Genomic DNA, 14,336 nt, shown 5'->3' on the forward strand with positions numbered 1-14,336 from the left:
GTCAACGGTTTTTAGTGCATTGGGTGGCCCACTCTGTTCTGAACAAATTTTGTAGAGGTCATTTTTCGATATCTTAAAAATTAAAAAAACGCTTTTATGCAGTTTTTCAAGCATTTGACCTTAAATCGACCTTCTCTAGGCCATGAAAAAAAATTTAAAAATACCGTTTTGGACGTAAAATTTCCCGCTCTTTCCGAATCCGGGGTCAAAAATGGGGGTTCCTATTTAAAAAAACAAAGTTGACCTTGAAATGACCTTGAACATGACCTCCAAGGTCAAATCCAAGGTCATAGAAACATGGCCCCCTCAAAGTTGAGTAACTTTTGTCTGAAACTTTTTTCGATAAAACTCACTCCAATCTAGATATCTGAGTGGATCACTTAAAATGGGCCACCCTGTATATAACATCGTATATTGATAAAGATGCGGATGCGGAAATTTTATGAATCGCTTAAATATAACGTTGATATAGTGAGAAGTTATGGAGTTGACACGAGGAATTAAAAGAAAAATAAGAAAGTATAATACAATAAACGTCCCAGTTCAACAAACTCACCTGTAATTACTAGAGGCGATAATATTTAGATAATGTGTTTATTTGTAGACTTCAAATAAAATACCCCTATTTTCTTTGTCTTTGGGATAACTGTGCAAGAAATGAACATTGAGTAAGGAAAAACTAGCCTGAGAGATTGGAATGGAAGTTCAATCTCGAATATAGCCAAAAATAGTGTTTTTTCCACATTTAGGTAAGGATATTTTGGAAACCTGACGTATAAGGAAAAAAATTGAACATGGATCTGGATTCAGTGCATGAAAATCCTTCGAGGACGTAATAGTTCTCAGCTCTGGGTTTGAAATTATATCAAATTTTGTAGATCTGTGTAATTAACACTCACATATATGGAGAAATATTGAATTTTTATTCTAACAAAAATTCATTTGTTATTGAAAGAGGAAAAGATCTTGTTATTCCCCGCAATCATTAACATATTATTTCTACCTTTTTTAAAGCATGATATACAAATTTTAGTTAACAACGCTTCAATATTTATTGATTCTGGAGATCAAAATATATCAATGAAAAATGAACGTACTATACTAGTGGCAATAACTTTTGCGATTCCAAATTCTAATGTACTTACGAATAAAAATATTAATCTTTATCAAAATGTAAATTACAAAAATATTGTTGTTAATAACCCTATTGGAATTTCCCACATGGGATACCACATGGGGTCCCACATGGGAACCTACATGGGATCTGATGCGGGATCCCGCATGGGATCCCATGTGGAATCCTTTCCGGGAATTGGATAGGATTTCCCACATTTGATCCCACATGGGATCCCAAAAAATTCAGAAAATCTTAGCAATCCCACATGGGATTCCGCATGCGGTACCAAAAAAAAATTATTGATATAAGCGTATTTTCATTGATAATACCTCGCTTATGTTGTTAAGCGGGGAATAACAACAATTATGAAAATACGCTTATATCAATAATTTTTTTTTGGTACCGCATGTGGGATTGCAAAAATTTTCTGAATTTTTTGGGATCCCATGTGGAATCCAATGTGGGAAATCCTATCAAATTCCTCGAAAGGATCCCACATAGGATACCATGCGGTATCCCGCATAAGATCCCATGTAGGTTCCCATGTGGGATCCCACGTGGTATCCCATGTGGGAAATTCCAATAGGGAAAAGTATGAATGTTGATCAAAATACGAATACTTATATTCCTATCGTTTTGTGTAAGTTAATTTATCTCGCAAAAAAAAGAAAATCGAAGCGATTCGATGAATGACAATTTTTGAATTAAGTTTATTTCAATTCAGAAGTTTACTTACCTATATTGAATGCAAGTATATTTCTAAGCGTTTCAAAGCATAGAATTGATTTAGTGTATTTTCGATTTTTTTGATTTCGCAGTTAATTGTAATTATTAATTAATTTTCCAATACCAGACACGAAAAAATATTTATAGGCGAAAAAATTAAATGATAATAACAATATATAAGTCTTTAATATAATTCTTAATTATCACATATGTTAACTAACTATTTATTACAGTTGTAAATGATTTTCTTTATTTCTCTTAGCCAAGATACTCCATTGATAAAAGAAATATATTTTGAAAATATTTATCAAGGAAAAGATAGATTATTACTCATTTATAAATTAATTTCAAAATAATAAAATAAATAAATACGAATAAATGAATACCATTAGACATAAAGTAATTAAAATTTTTAATAACTTTTTATATGAAACAATCCATTTTTATTCTAGAAATTCTGTTATAACACTACCATGAATATAAAATGAAATAAAATCTAAGCAACTATTTTTCATTGTGTCTTTCATTCTATGGCATTCCATATAAGGAGACTAAAGAATACTTGTTCTACCTGAAAATATAATATATGGTTTATTAATATAAATTTTAATTAAAATTATACGTGACACTTGTCAATTTAAAGTTTATCTTGATGAAGTAAAAAACTAGCCAATCTGTATAATACTACAATAAAAGCGTTTTATGAAATGAGGACGATAATTCAATGTTTCAAAGGGAAGGATGCCTTTATTTCATAAAACGGTCCAGCTTTTAAAAAATTAAAAAAAACGAATTGTACATTTTTTTTATTACAGTTCACATTTTTAATGCATATATTTGATTGTTTTAGTATAATATAAATAGAATTATATATTCATTTCAAGTCGAATTTTTATCAAAAATGAATTCTCCAAGTTCATCGTTTGAATTCACGAAAGTGTCAATTACAATCAGATTTTCATGTATAGGTAAGTTGTCTATATATACTCTACGTATAAAGCTGAATCAACTCACGATTTGTAGGTTATTTGCACCATCGTTTGAAAATACTCAACAGTATACTGCAGTAGTAAGTAACATTCTTAGCGGTACTTTTCGTAATATCTATTTTTCAATTATCATCTTTTTAATCTCCGACAACGTGTAACTAGGATTTGCCTCCAAGATTCGTCTCATTCAGTTGCTTTTGTTGTTGCTTTTCTGCGTACTTTTTCAATTCAGGCTGCCATATGTAATAACCAGAAACAAATCCAAGAAAAATGGTAGAGTAGATTTGCCATTTTGGTATCGTTCTGGATATCATAGCTGTCTAAATATATTATATTTACAAGTAACGAACTTTTGTAAAACTTAAAAAAGTTTATTTTTAACTTGTGTTGAGGTTATAGACGTATATTTATCGAACTTTATATCCGATAGCTTGACTCTAGTAGTACTTTCAATGCAACTCAGCGCGAAAAGTTCATAAATCAAACGCGCTGGTTAAAAAGGTGTCGTGCATTCTATTAAAGAAAATTCGTTATTTTTACAGGTTCGACTCATCTACCTTAGAGTCAGTAACAGATAGCACCTAAGTGCCATGGATAGCATCATGGATAGTATTAGGAGAACGACAGAAGTAATAGTAGCTCAAAAGTCGTTCAACTGGGAAATAATAAATTTTCACCTCAGTGGCTTAGCAACGGGGGAATGTATAAGATCACCATCGTTTACAGTAGGTCCTAACGACGAATGCAAATGGCACCTGAACATTTATCCTCGCGGCACATCTCTCAGCGCAGACCACATCGTGTCCTTAGACATAATCCTAGAAGAACTGAAGCTAAAAACGGTGGAAGCGCAAATCTTCTTTTTCGCTGAAAATAACAGTGGCCAAAAAATCAAACTGTTCCAAGGCATTAAAACGTTCACCCTGTACCCGATGTCGGCCGGGACGACTCATTTCATGAAGAGGCAGGATCTTCATAACTACTTGAAAGACAACAAGCTCACGATAGAGTGTCAAATTTCCGTTGGGTTGAACACCTACATGTCGACGGATTCCGAGAGGGCAGTGATCAACCCCAGCATCTGCCAGATGAATTTGTCGCGGGATTTTCATAAGCTCTTCGATAACCCCCACTTGAGCGACGTTTCCATAGTTGCCGTTGGCAAAGAATTCCGCGCGCACAAAGCGATCCTCGCCACTCGGAGCCCAGTGTTTGCAGCTTTATTTGCACACGACATGGAGGAGGCAATGCAAAATCGAGTGTACATTAAAGACATCAATCCGGACGTTTTGACAGAGATTTTGCGATTTATTTATACGGGAAAAGTCGAAAATATAGATGAACTCGCGTATGAACTTTTGAGCGCATCCGACAAGTATAGATTAGATGACTTGAAAGCGATGTGCGAGGAAATCGTTTGTAGGAATATCACCGTTGGCAATTCTATTGATATACTTAATTTGGCAGATCTATTGCAAGCGGACATACTGAAAAGTGCTGCTATGAATTTCATAATAGAGCATGCCAAATACGTGTTAAGTACTCCGTTATTCAAGTCGTTGGAGCAATCAAGTTCGCCTTTGGTTGTTGAAATTTACCGTGCGATAGCTATGAAATTTGCAAGTTAATCTTACATACATATTTTATATGATAACTGTACTAATCTAATTGCAACATTTATATGATGGCTCAGACATCTCGTTGTAAACGAAGACTTTTCATCGTAAAATGAGAAAAATACAAGTATTATATTGATTATTTATTATAGATGAAAGACACATAATTAAACCTGTTCAAGTTCACTTTTATAATATTGTAGCTTTACGTACGCATACAGATTACCGTATAACTGGAGGCAGACTTTGAGTATTTTTGTTTTCGTTTTACAATATATATTCAAGATCAATTTTATAAATAGTTTTGATAAGCGATTTAATGAGATTCAAGTGGAATAAATGACCGTTACGAAAAAATGAAAAGTTTAATTGCTGTATTTGATTTGTGACACAAAATAATAATAAATCACAATGAACTTCACGTATTAATGCTGAACAATAAAAATAATATAGATTAAAAAACGTACTGTTGGTAATCTAATATAGCTTTCTATTAAGTAGCAACTTTACTCAAAGCACAAAACTATATATGCTGTAATTATTTTTTATTTTGGAGCATATCAAATAAAAGATTGCTTTACAATGGCTTTACATCAATTCCTAATAATAGATTCTTCAAATTTAGCATCCGTACAATCTATCAATTATTTTCAAATTGAAATCTCACCATTTTCGTATTTTAATTTCATTTCTAAGGACATTTTTTTTAGTAGAAGACCCGGCCAGTGAGGCAAGATTATACACCTACTCGGCAGAGCACTTTCACCTAATTTTTTTTTAATTAACGACTGCGTGCCCGAAGTTTTTGAAGAATATTAATGTTATGACAAGTGACAATGAAAATGTTGACCAAGTAATGAAATATAAAATACAAAATAGAAATAGATTGTCAATTGATGAAATCGATAAAATAAATTAGAGATAGAAGCACAAAAAATAAAAATGAATATAGATATTGATAAAATGGTATATTTTATTTTAGATTATAAAATCTTACATAAAGAATATGAAACCATCCATAAGCTTGAACAGAAAAATGTGAAAAGCTTTCGATTAAAAAAACTACTTTGAACAATAACAAAAAAATTGAAGATAAAAAAAAAATCTGAATAAAGTAACTTATTAATATATTACTTTGTATGTATTTGATTAACTATCATAATTTCTTTATAGAGGATATACTAATGTTTTTTTTTAATTCAATAGTATATTTTTTATATCTGCTGTTCTTATTTCATGTAACCAAATATTTATATTGTTCATATTCAGTTATAAACATTATTGAAAAAAAAATGGAACTTTTGAAATAGACTTTAGAAATTAAATATTTTATAACAAAATCTATTTTTTAAATCTGTTTGATTTTATTTTGGATTAATTTCGGGACTTAGAACAAGAGTTCGACAAAAAGTATACATCTTTAAAAAGGATATTGACAAAAATTTTTGACGAAATAACTAATTACAGAAGAAGATATACATGAAATTAAAATTGAAAGAGTTTTATTGCTATATTATAAGGTTACAAAGTTTATTGTTGAGAAGTAGCTGAGCTGTGATTGAGATAAAAGAATGATTTTAATTATATTTCTTTGTTACTTATATTATTTAAAAATAATATAAAAAGACAAATTAATGTAGTATTTATAAACAAATATAATTACATGTGTTATAGAAAATATGTAAGGATTATTATATAAACAACTGTCCATAATATATGTTATTAGAGATATGCGAGTTTATTAACAAATAGCATTTAGACATGTTTTACATGTTTAACACCTTTACATGTACGTTTAGAAAATTAAAACCATGTTATCTTAATTGTTTATAAAATAAATTTTATATCTTAAATTTAAGAGAGTAAAATGTAAATTTTATAGTTAATATAAAGGAATAAAATTATTTGAAGTATTGAGATTTATTTAAAAACTATCTAAAATAACTTATTTTTATTGGTAATTCTCAATTCTTATGTAGCAGTATGCTGACTTAATATACTTGTTTAATACGGTACGCGTCTGCGCGTTAGCGGCGTATATATCAGCTGCAGGCGGCCGCGGTGGGAGATGTAACGATCTTTTTAAACTGTTGCCGGAGACGTTAGAGAAATAGCTTCTTGATTAGCAGAATGCGCGTTTTTAACTGTCTTATTCAATAATAATTTATTAATATCAAACTAGTTTCAGTGAACGAAAGTCAAAATGAAGACCAAAGATATTGCTCAGCTCCTCGTCCATACGAATGAAGGTAAAATTTGTTTTATCTGCCTTGATCAGATGAAAATAAATCTTGTAACTCATTGTTTTGAATTAAAATATTAGTTTTAGATAACGTGATGTTGAAAACTGTATAATAAGTTAATTAGAATGATTGTTATGACTACTTTACAAATATATTTATTATATACACTATAATGTAAAGTTAACAAAGTAATTTGTTTGTGTTTACTATAGAAGTAAAGAGTGGTCAAAGGACAGCTGAGGAAATGGATCAAATCAGACAAAAGACCTTGGCTTATGAATATTTATGCCATCTTGAAGAGGCCAAGAAGTATGTATTTAATGTATTAAATATTGTTAATAAATACATATATGGATTTGTGTTATTTACCAAATTATGTACACATATAAGTTGATTGCAAAAAGTTGCTTTTTAAAAAATTCTTATACTAATCCTTTTTCAGATGGTTGGAAGCTTGCTTGAGAGAAAAATTACCACCAACAACAGAATTAGAAGAGAATCTTAGAAATGGAGTGTACTTAGCAAAACTTGGACATTTTATTGCTCCAGATATTTTGCCATTGAATAAAATATATGACATTGAGCAAAAAAGATATACTCTTGCTGGTTTACAGTTTCGACATACAGATAACATAAACCACTTTCTAAAGTGTCTCAAATCTATGCATCTACCATTTGTAAGTATTTAAGGTAAACTTTCATTTACCATATTTCAAAATAATGATAACATGTTTCTGTTGTTATAGACATTTCAACCAGAAACAACAGATATTTATGATAAGAAAAACATGCCTCGATTGATTTATTGCATTCATGCTTTGAGTACACATTTATTCAAGTTAGGTAAAGCACCACAAATTCAAGACTTATATGGAAAAGTTAACTTTACTGGTATGTTGATTATATTATATTTATATTTATATTCTTTTATATTCTTAAGGTATAATCTCTACCTGCGATGGTATTTGAAAAGATTGTTACATTATTCTGTTTTATAGATGAGGAAATTGATGCTGTTAGTAAAGAATTAAAGAAAATGGGTATTCAGATGCCTGCTTTTCAAAAAATAGGTGGACTTTTGACAAACAGCATGTCAGGAGATACAGCTGCTTTACATGCTGCAGTTATAGCAATAAATCAATCTTTGACTTCTCAGGTGTTGACAGTACTAATCTTATATTTGTATATTTTTTATAGTAATTAATTGATAGTTTTCTGTAATTCAATAATTTTATTTCTTTTAGGATCAAAATTCACTCTCAAATCAGCTACAAAATTCTGCAGTACGTTTGAAGAATATTAATCCTGATTATATAAACTTTTATTTTATAGAACTGTTTGCTGCTAAAGAGAGAAAAGAACAAGCTGCTTTGAATAGGGTAACATTTATTTTTGTGATAAAATTCTTTATTCACTGCTTTCGAGTTTCATATTTATTATTATCAAACTTACTATTTATAGTCTCTAAATGATAGTTACGTTTCTGATGCTTATGACGAGCTTTTAACGCAAGCTGAAATCCAAGGACATATCAATAACGTTAATAGTAAGTTCGTCTTAAATTAATGTTTAATTTTTTATTATTGGTGTATTTATGTTTAAAATATGGGTTTGTTTAGTGCAATGTGCATTTGAACTTTTAACCGATGCGGTTTGTCAAACGATGAAAAACGTTGCATCTGCTTTACAAAATCCTGCTTTAAAACTTCAATGTGTATCGTATGATAATGATGAAGTATATAGACGTGAATTGAGACCATTAATAACAAGCTGGGAATGGGAAAATCGTACCACGGATAATTGTCAATATTGGCAGAGCAAGTTACAGGAGATCGTTCATAGCTCTAATGACAGTGCCAAGAAATCGAAAAAACGTAAGATTAACTATAATTTTTTCTATAGCAATTGGATCATTTAAATATTATTGTAAGTTTTAATTTTGATTTATTTTTACTTTAGGTGAAGAAGCTGTTAAATATCTCAATCAAGTCTTGCAAATAGGTACAGAACAAGAATTTCATAATGCTTTACTTAATCCTAAATTAGGAATCTCCCATCTGGTTGATGAGTTTGCTGTTCCCTTGTATTATGAAGAGATGAAGATCGATCGGATCGAGTCTAAAGTAAATATCATTCCTGAAAATTCATAATTTCATTCATTGATTTCTTTATTTCGACATTTAAATTTATTGCGGCAGGCTGACTTAACTCATAGTGATATTATTGTAAGTATTAGAGTTTTAACTGCAATTGCGAATATAACGAAATCCATTGACACCAATGATCCGGATTTGATATATGAAGCTTTAAGTAATCAAGATGCTCATGTTGCTGTAAGTATACTCTGTATTATGGAAACTTACATTTGAAACAATAAATAAGAAAAAATAAAACATTATAATTTATTATCTAGAATCTCGAAGAAGACAATAAAGTAAAGTATTTGAGAGCCTTGGCAGCCGTTCGCCATGAAAAACAATTAACTGAAGAGATATGCCCTTTGTTAACGTTTATTGACGTTCAGGAATGCGTTGATTTGGTAAATGAACAGTGTTTTGAAGATAATAAAGGTAAAATAAAATAATATTAAAATTTAAGTTTTCATAATACGTATCTTACTAATTTTTTAAATTCAACAGTGGTAGATGTGATCAATAGCTTGAATATTGCTGTAAAAAAAAATAGCCGTTCTGAGATGATGGAAGCTTTGGAACATATTACAATAAAATTAGAAAAGAGTACGTCTCCAGATGACGCTTCACTGTATCTTAAATTGTTTACTAAACGATTGACAGAGAAGCATTCGGACGGTTCTGAGTTATGGCTTGAAGATGTCGAGCAAATTTTACAAACTGTGTTGGATGAATCAGAAAGCGTACAACACGGTAAGTTTTTAATTTATATCTGAATGAAATTATGCATTTTTATAGAAGTCATTAATATTATATTTTCACAGCTTGCACCACATTATCACAGATCAACGAGGGCCTTGAAAAAGATCATTATAATTTTACGATTGATTGCCTACAAGCAGCCAATTTACAACTGTCGGAAAAACACATGGTTCAATGTTATGAAGCACTAAAAGCACTTAGAAAAATTAAGGTACTCACCGAATTATTGCAAAATGTTAAATAAAATGTTATATTTAACTGGTGATTATATCAATTTTTATTATACAATATTTAGAAAGAGAGATATTCATGCAATTACGTGCAGTTTATCACTCCTGGTGGTAATGAAGCATTTATTGATATGGTCAACTGTAGTTACACTTGGGACCATATTAAAAATGTAACCGAGTCGCAGTACGTCACTAAAAAAGACATAGAAGTAAGTTGTAGTAAACAACTTTTCTTAGTAGTATAAATATTTATGTTAAACATTTTATTTGACAATTTAACAACGTTCTATAGGACGTTATCAGAGATATCACTATAGCAGAAGCATCTTTAGAAATAAATAAGGACTTTGAAAAACTGCTTATAAGATTACAAGCTTGTGTAAGAGGCTACTTGATACGTATGAAACTTGCAAACTGTTTGGACAAAGTTGTAAAAATTCAAGCTTGGTGGCGTGGACAATTGCAAAGACGTGCTTACGCTAAAATTTTGGAGCGAAGATTGAGAAGTAGTGCCGAAGCAGTTTGTAACTATGTAAAAGTAAAAGCTAAATATCAACGAACTATGGATTATTACAAACAACAAGAACATAAAATAATCAAGATTCAAGCTTTGTGGCGTGGTCGATCGGCAAGACGAGCTTTCGATTCACTTTTACGCATGGACAAACCTCCGTTTTCGATTGTTAGACACTTCTCTGGTATCCTGAACTTCAATGCTGAAGATTACGACAAAGATCTTCAGTTGCAGGTATGCAAATACGCTGTTGCTTCATAAAAAATTCCCTATTTCATTTAATAAAATAAGATTAATATTACGATTAATATTACAGCAACTGAAAAACGATGTTGTTCAGCTCATCAAGCATAATCAAAAACTTTCTTACCAGTTAAATAACATGGACATTAAAATTGGTTTACTCATTCAAAATCGTGTTACTCTGCAGGTAATTAATTATTTCATTAATATTAATTTAGCATTTTACAAATATTCCTGTGTTAATAAACCGCAAAAAATTATAACTGTTTACTTGGAATAGGATGTAGTCGCACACGGAAAGAATTTGGAAAATTTAACAAAAGACAAGGAATTACACCAAAGAATCCGTCATAATTCAATGTCTTGTGAGAGTTATAGCACTTATAAAGGATTAAAATCGCTAACGAAAGAAGGACGCAGGATGCTTGAAGGCTACCAACACCTATTTTATTCTCTTCAAACAAATCCTATATATTTGTCTAAATTGCTTTTCCTCTTACCACAGAGTAAATCAAACAAATTTGTACACAATGTTATCATGACTTTATTCAATTTCGGTTCGAATTCACGAGAGGAATACCTATTCTTAAAGTTGCTGAGTACTGCATTAGAGGATGAAATAAGGTATACATTTTTAAGATGCAAAGTCATCAAATGAAATTACGAATTAATATAAGGTTGGTCTCCGTTTTAGAGGTAAATTGCAAAAGCCGTCGGAAGTTATTACTGCTACCCCTATGGTTTTAAAAATGGCTGTGAACTATGCGAAACAGGTAAATGGTTCAAGATCGTTACGCGAGATTCTTGGTCCAACGATCGAAAAAATCCTCAATGATAAAAGCATATCAATCGAAACAAATCCAGTGGACATTTACAAATGCTGGAGAAATCAATTAGAAATGGAAAAGGGAGAAGCATCGTAAGCTTTAAAAACAGATATTAATTGTACATTTACTTGTAAAAATTAATATAATTTTATAACTTAGGGATCTGCCTTACCATGTAACAGAGCAACACGCTTTACAATACGTAGATGTACAAAAGCGACTGAGTAAAAGCATCAGAATATTACAAACAACTGTTTTAGAATTTTTAAATAAAATAACGTCGTCCCGAGATTTGATTCCATATGGCATGCTGTATATGGCAAAAGTACTGTACAGAACATTGAGCGAAAAATTTCCAGACACTCCTGAGAAAGAAATTCTTAAAGTTGTGGGAAACTTGGTTTACTATCATTTTATTAACGCTGCCATTGTTGCTCCCGACGCATTTGATATTATAACTTTGCCAATGAAAATGACACTTTCCAATGATCAAAGAAGAAACCTAGCCAGTATTGCTAAAATTTTGCAGTTTGCAACATCAAAGAAGGGCGTACGTATTAATCAAACGCAAATATTCTTTGAATATAATTTCAATGAATATATTTTATGATTCTTTATGTATTGTTTTTTAGTTTGATGAAGAAGCAACACATTTGGTATGTCTCAACTCTTTCATAATCCAATGTCACGAGAAATTCAAGAAATTCTTCCGTTACTGCTGTCAAGTTGAAGAACTTGACGATCATTTCAATATGCACGAGTACGCAGAAGCTACGCTCATTCATATGCCCGAAATCGTAATTTCTTTACAAGAAATCTGCGATACCCATTGTCTATTACTCAATTACCAATACCATATTGCTCCAAATCCAATGGACTCGCTTCATGAGTTACTTGATGATCTTGGAAATGCACCTACAGTTGCAACTCTTCTTGGATTACGTAAGAACTTTCAGGTCTATTTTCAGGATTATATTAAAAACTTAGATTTCTTTAAAAAATATGTATTAACATAATTTTAGCTGACAATGTGAGTGAGATAGATATAGCACGTCTTGGTAAGACTGAAGTGAACCTCGTCCTCAGCAATAAGTTCGAAGTTCCTGTGAGTAATGATTCGAGTCTAAGTAGGTTATTTATCAAAACAAAGGAGCTGTTAGTTTCGGTACTTAAATATTTGAAAGGTGACTCTTTAGTTGACGCACTGAGTACTTCATCGTCTCCAATTCAAGAAAAACTATACAGTGTTAAAACTTTGTCAATAACGCAACATAAAAGGTGACATTAATCTCAAATACAATTTAAAGTTAATTTTTGATTTCAATAATGTATAATAATGATGATACGTTTTAGTTTATCCTTGGATGATTGCAAGCTTCAACTGCAAGCTTATCTCGATAAACTTGAAATGGGTGGATGGGTGTCGCGCGAAGATGGATATCAAACTATAGTAACTGCAGTGGCGAAAGATTTATGTAACAAAGGTCGATATAGAGTTGCCAGAAACAAAGAGCTGGCAATGCTTCGCGGTACAAAACAAAGACTGGAGGAAAAATCCAATTATTATATGGAACAAGTCGAATATTATAGTATGTATATCAAGCAGTGCTTGGCAAATTTGAACACAGGAAAAGGGTAATTTAGACTTTTTGATTATTTTATATTCTATTAAAAATTCTTATGTAACAATAATGAATTGTACCGTTGCAGAACCTTGCGAACTCATAAAGACAATCACAAAAATAACCACGTCAAACTCAAATCCAACATGACTTTAAAATACTCCGCAGCCCGATTACACGATAAAGGCATCCTTGTAGAAATAACTGGTCTAAGTAAGTCACAATTTAAAAATGTGATGTTTGAAATTACGCCGACCGACAATGACGGAATATTTACGGTACGCGGAAAATTCATGGGTGTTGAAATGGAAAAAGTTGACGTCGATGTGACAAAACTACTCGAGTTACAGTACGAGGGTTCGCCAATAATGAATATGTTTGGCAAGGCCAGGATCAATGTTAATCTTCTGTTGTATCTGCTCAATCGTAAATTTTATGGAAAAAAATAAGATGGTTTTATAATGCAGAAATGTTTATATGTATGAATGATATCCAATAATTATTGTGCTTTTAAATTATAATAAAACGAATGAGGAAGAGAGTATTATTAAGACATAGTGATTTTAATAGAGAAACTAAAAATATTTTATTTCTTTGTAATTTGGAACTATTTCATTATTACGAAATTGCGTACTGTATACGATTGCTATAAAATTATCAATTTTGTATTATTTACTCAGCAAAAATTAAACAAAAGCATTCTTCTAGGACTAATCAGTTAGCATTTATTAAATATAATTTGTAAATATCAATAGTTATATGTCATTGAACAGTAACAAAATAATTAAATAAGAAATCGGTTTAATAAGGATAAATAATTCGAATAAAGTATTTAAAATACGCCGTGCGGAAAGTATAACTTTACTGTACGTTTGGCGAAAAACGTGCGTTCAAATTAATACTTTTCACACGTTTTAAAAAATATCTTCTTGAGATATGATGAGAATGAGATTCTTGTCTCGTGTGTCTTTCCACCCTCGCTTTGCTCAAGCGTAAATCTCACACGAACAACAATCAACTTTTCCGCACTATTTAGGTGATGTACTATTTTTAAACAAATTATCACGTAGTTATTAGTTTTAATGACGTATTGACATATTAAATTTTATTAAAATAAATATATCTTTGTATTTTTAATGAAGGCGTATAATGTATTTTTTAACGAGAATTTATTAGTTATCATCCAATATTTTAGTTCGAAAAAGGATTTTTAAGCGTGTTTCAATATTTATATATTTGTAAATTATAATTTTATAACATTTATGAAATATAATCAAGACTCAATAAATGCTTCATGATCAATATTTTATGTAAA

The 14,336-nt window shown here is 30.7% G+C and overlaps 2 protein-coding genes across 3 annotated transcripts; both read left to right on the forward strand.

Moving 5' to 3' along the window:
• Positions 1-2,836: 2,836 nt before the first annotated feature.
• On the forward strand, positions 2,837-5,322 carry LOC131663316 (speckle-type POZ protein B-like). Its single transcript, XM_058933665.1, has 2 exons — positions 2,837-2,912; positions 3,375-5,322. Exon 2 carries the CDS (start codon positions 3,423-3,425, stop codon positions 4,458-4,460), a length of 1,038 nt encoding a protein of 345 aa, XP_058789648.1. The 5' UTR covers positions 2,837-2,912; positions 3,375-3,422; the 3' UTR covers positions 4,461-5,322.
• A 1,199-nt stretch (positions 5,323-6,521) lies between these two features.
• On the forward strand, positions 6,522-14,305 carry LOC131663306 (ras GTPase-activating-like protein IQGAP1). Of its 2 annotated transcripts, none has more exons than XM_058933644.1 (23): positions 6,522-6,697; positions 6,904-7,000; positions 7,134-7,368; positions 7,438-7,582; positions 7,690-7,856; positions 7,936-8,070; positions 8,153-8,237; positions 8,311-8,565; positions 8,651-8,814; positions 8,890-9,024; positions 9,105-9,261; positions 9,331-9,576; positions 9,648-9,796; positions 9,881-10,024; positions 10,108-10,563; positions 10,646-10,759; positions 10,853-11,196; positions 11,267-11,491; positions 11,559-11,949; positions 12,032-12,341; positions 12,422-12,677; positions 12,753-13,034; positions 13,110-14,305. In XM_058933644.1, exons 1-23 carry the CDS (start codon positions 6,652-6,654, stop codon positions 13,468-13,470), a joined length of 4,899 nt encoding a protein of 1,632 aa, XP_058789627.1. In that variant the 5' UTR covers positions 6,522-6,651; the 3' UTR covers positions 13,471-14,305. The 2 variants fall into 2 exon arrangements, with proteins under 2 accessions (XP_058789627.1, XP_058789628.1); XM_058933645.1 differs by having other exon boundaries at positions 7,690-7,847.
• Positions 14,306-14,336: the final 31 nt, after the last annotated feature.

This window comes from Phymastichus coffea, unplaced genomic scaffold, assembly GCF_024137745.1.
Source record: "Phymastichus coffea isolate CEN01 unplaced genomic scaffold, Cenicafe_Pcof_1.1 PCOF00033, whole genome shotgun sequence".
In the NCBI taxonomy this organism is placed as follows: Eukaryota; Metazoa; Arthropoda; class Insecta; order Hymenoptera; family Eulophidae; genus Phymastichus; species Phymastichus coffea.

Bases quoted from the DNA above. Each gene is read 5' to 3' on its own strand.
- LOC131663316 (XM_058933665.1), top strand. From the start codon at position 3,423: ATGGATAGCATCATGGATAGTATTAGGAGAACGACAGAAGTAATAGTA.
- LOC131663306 (XM_058933644.1), top strand. From the start codon at position 6,652: ATGAAGACCAAAGATATTGCTCAGCTCCTCGTCCATACGAATGAAG. The intron at 8,566-8,650 runs GTAAGATTAACT...TTTTTACTTTAG, and splicing joins TGCCAAGAAATCGAAAAAAC to GTGAAGAAGCTGTTAAATAT. The intron at 11,950-12,031 runs GTACGTATTAAT...ATTGTTTTTTAG, and splicing joins TTGCAACATCAAAGAAGGGC to TTTGATGAAGAAGCAACACA.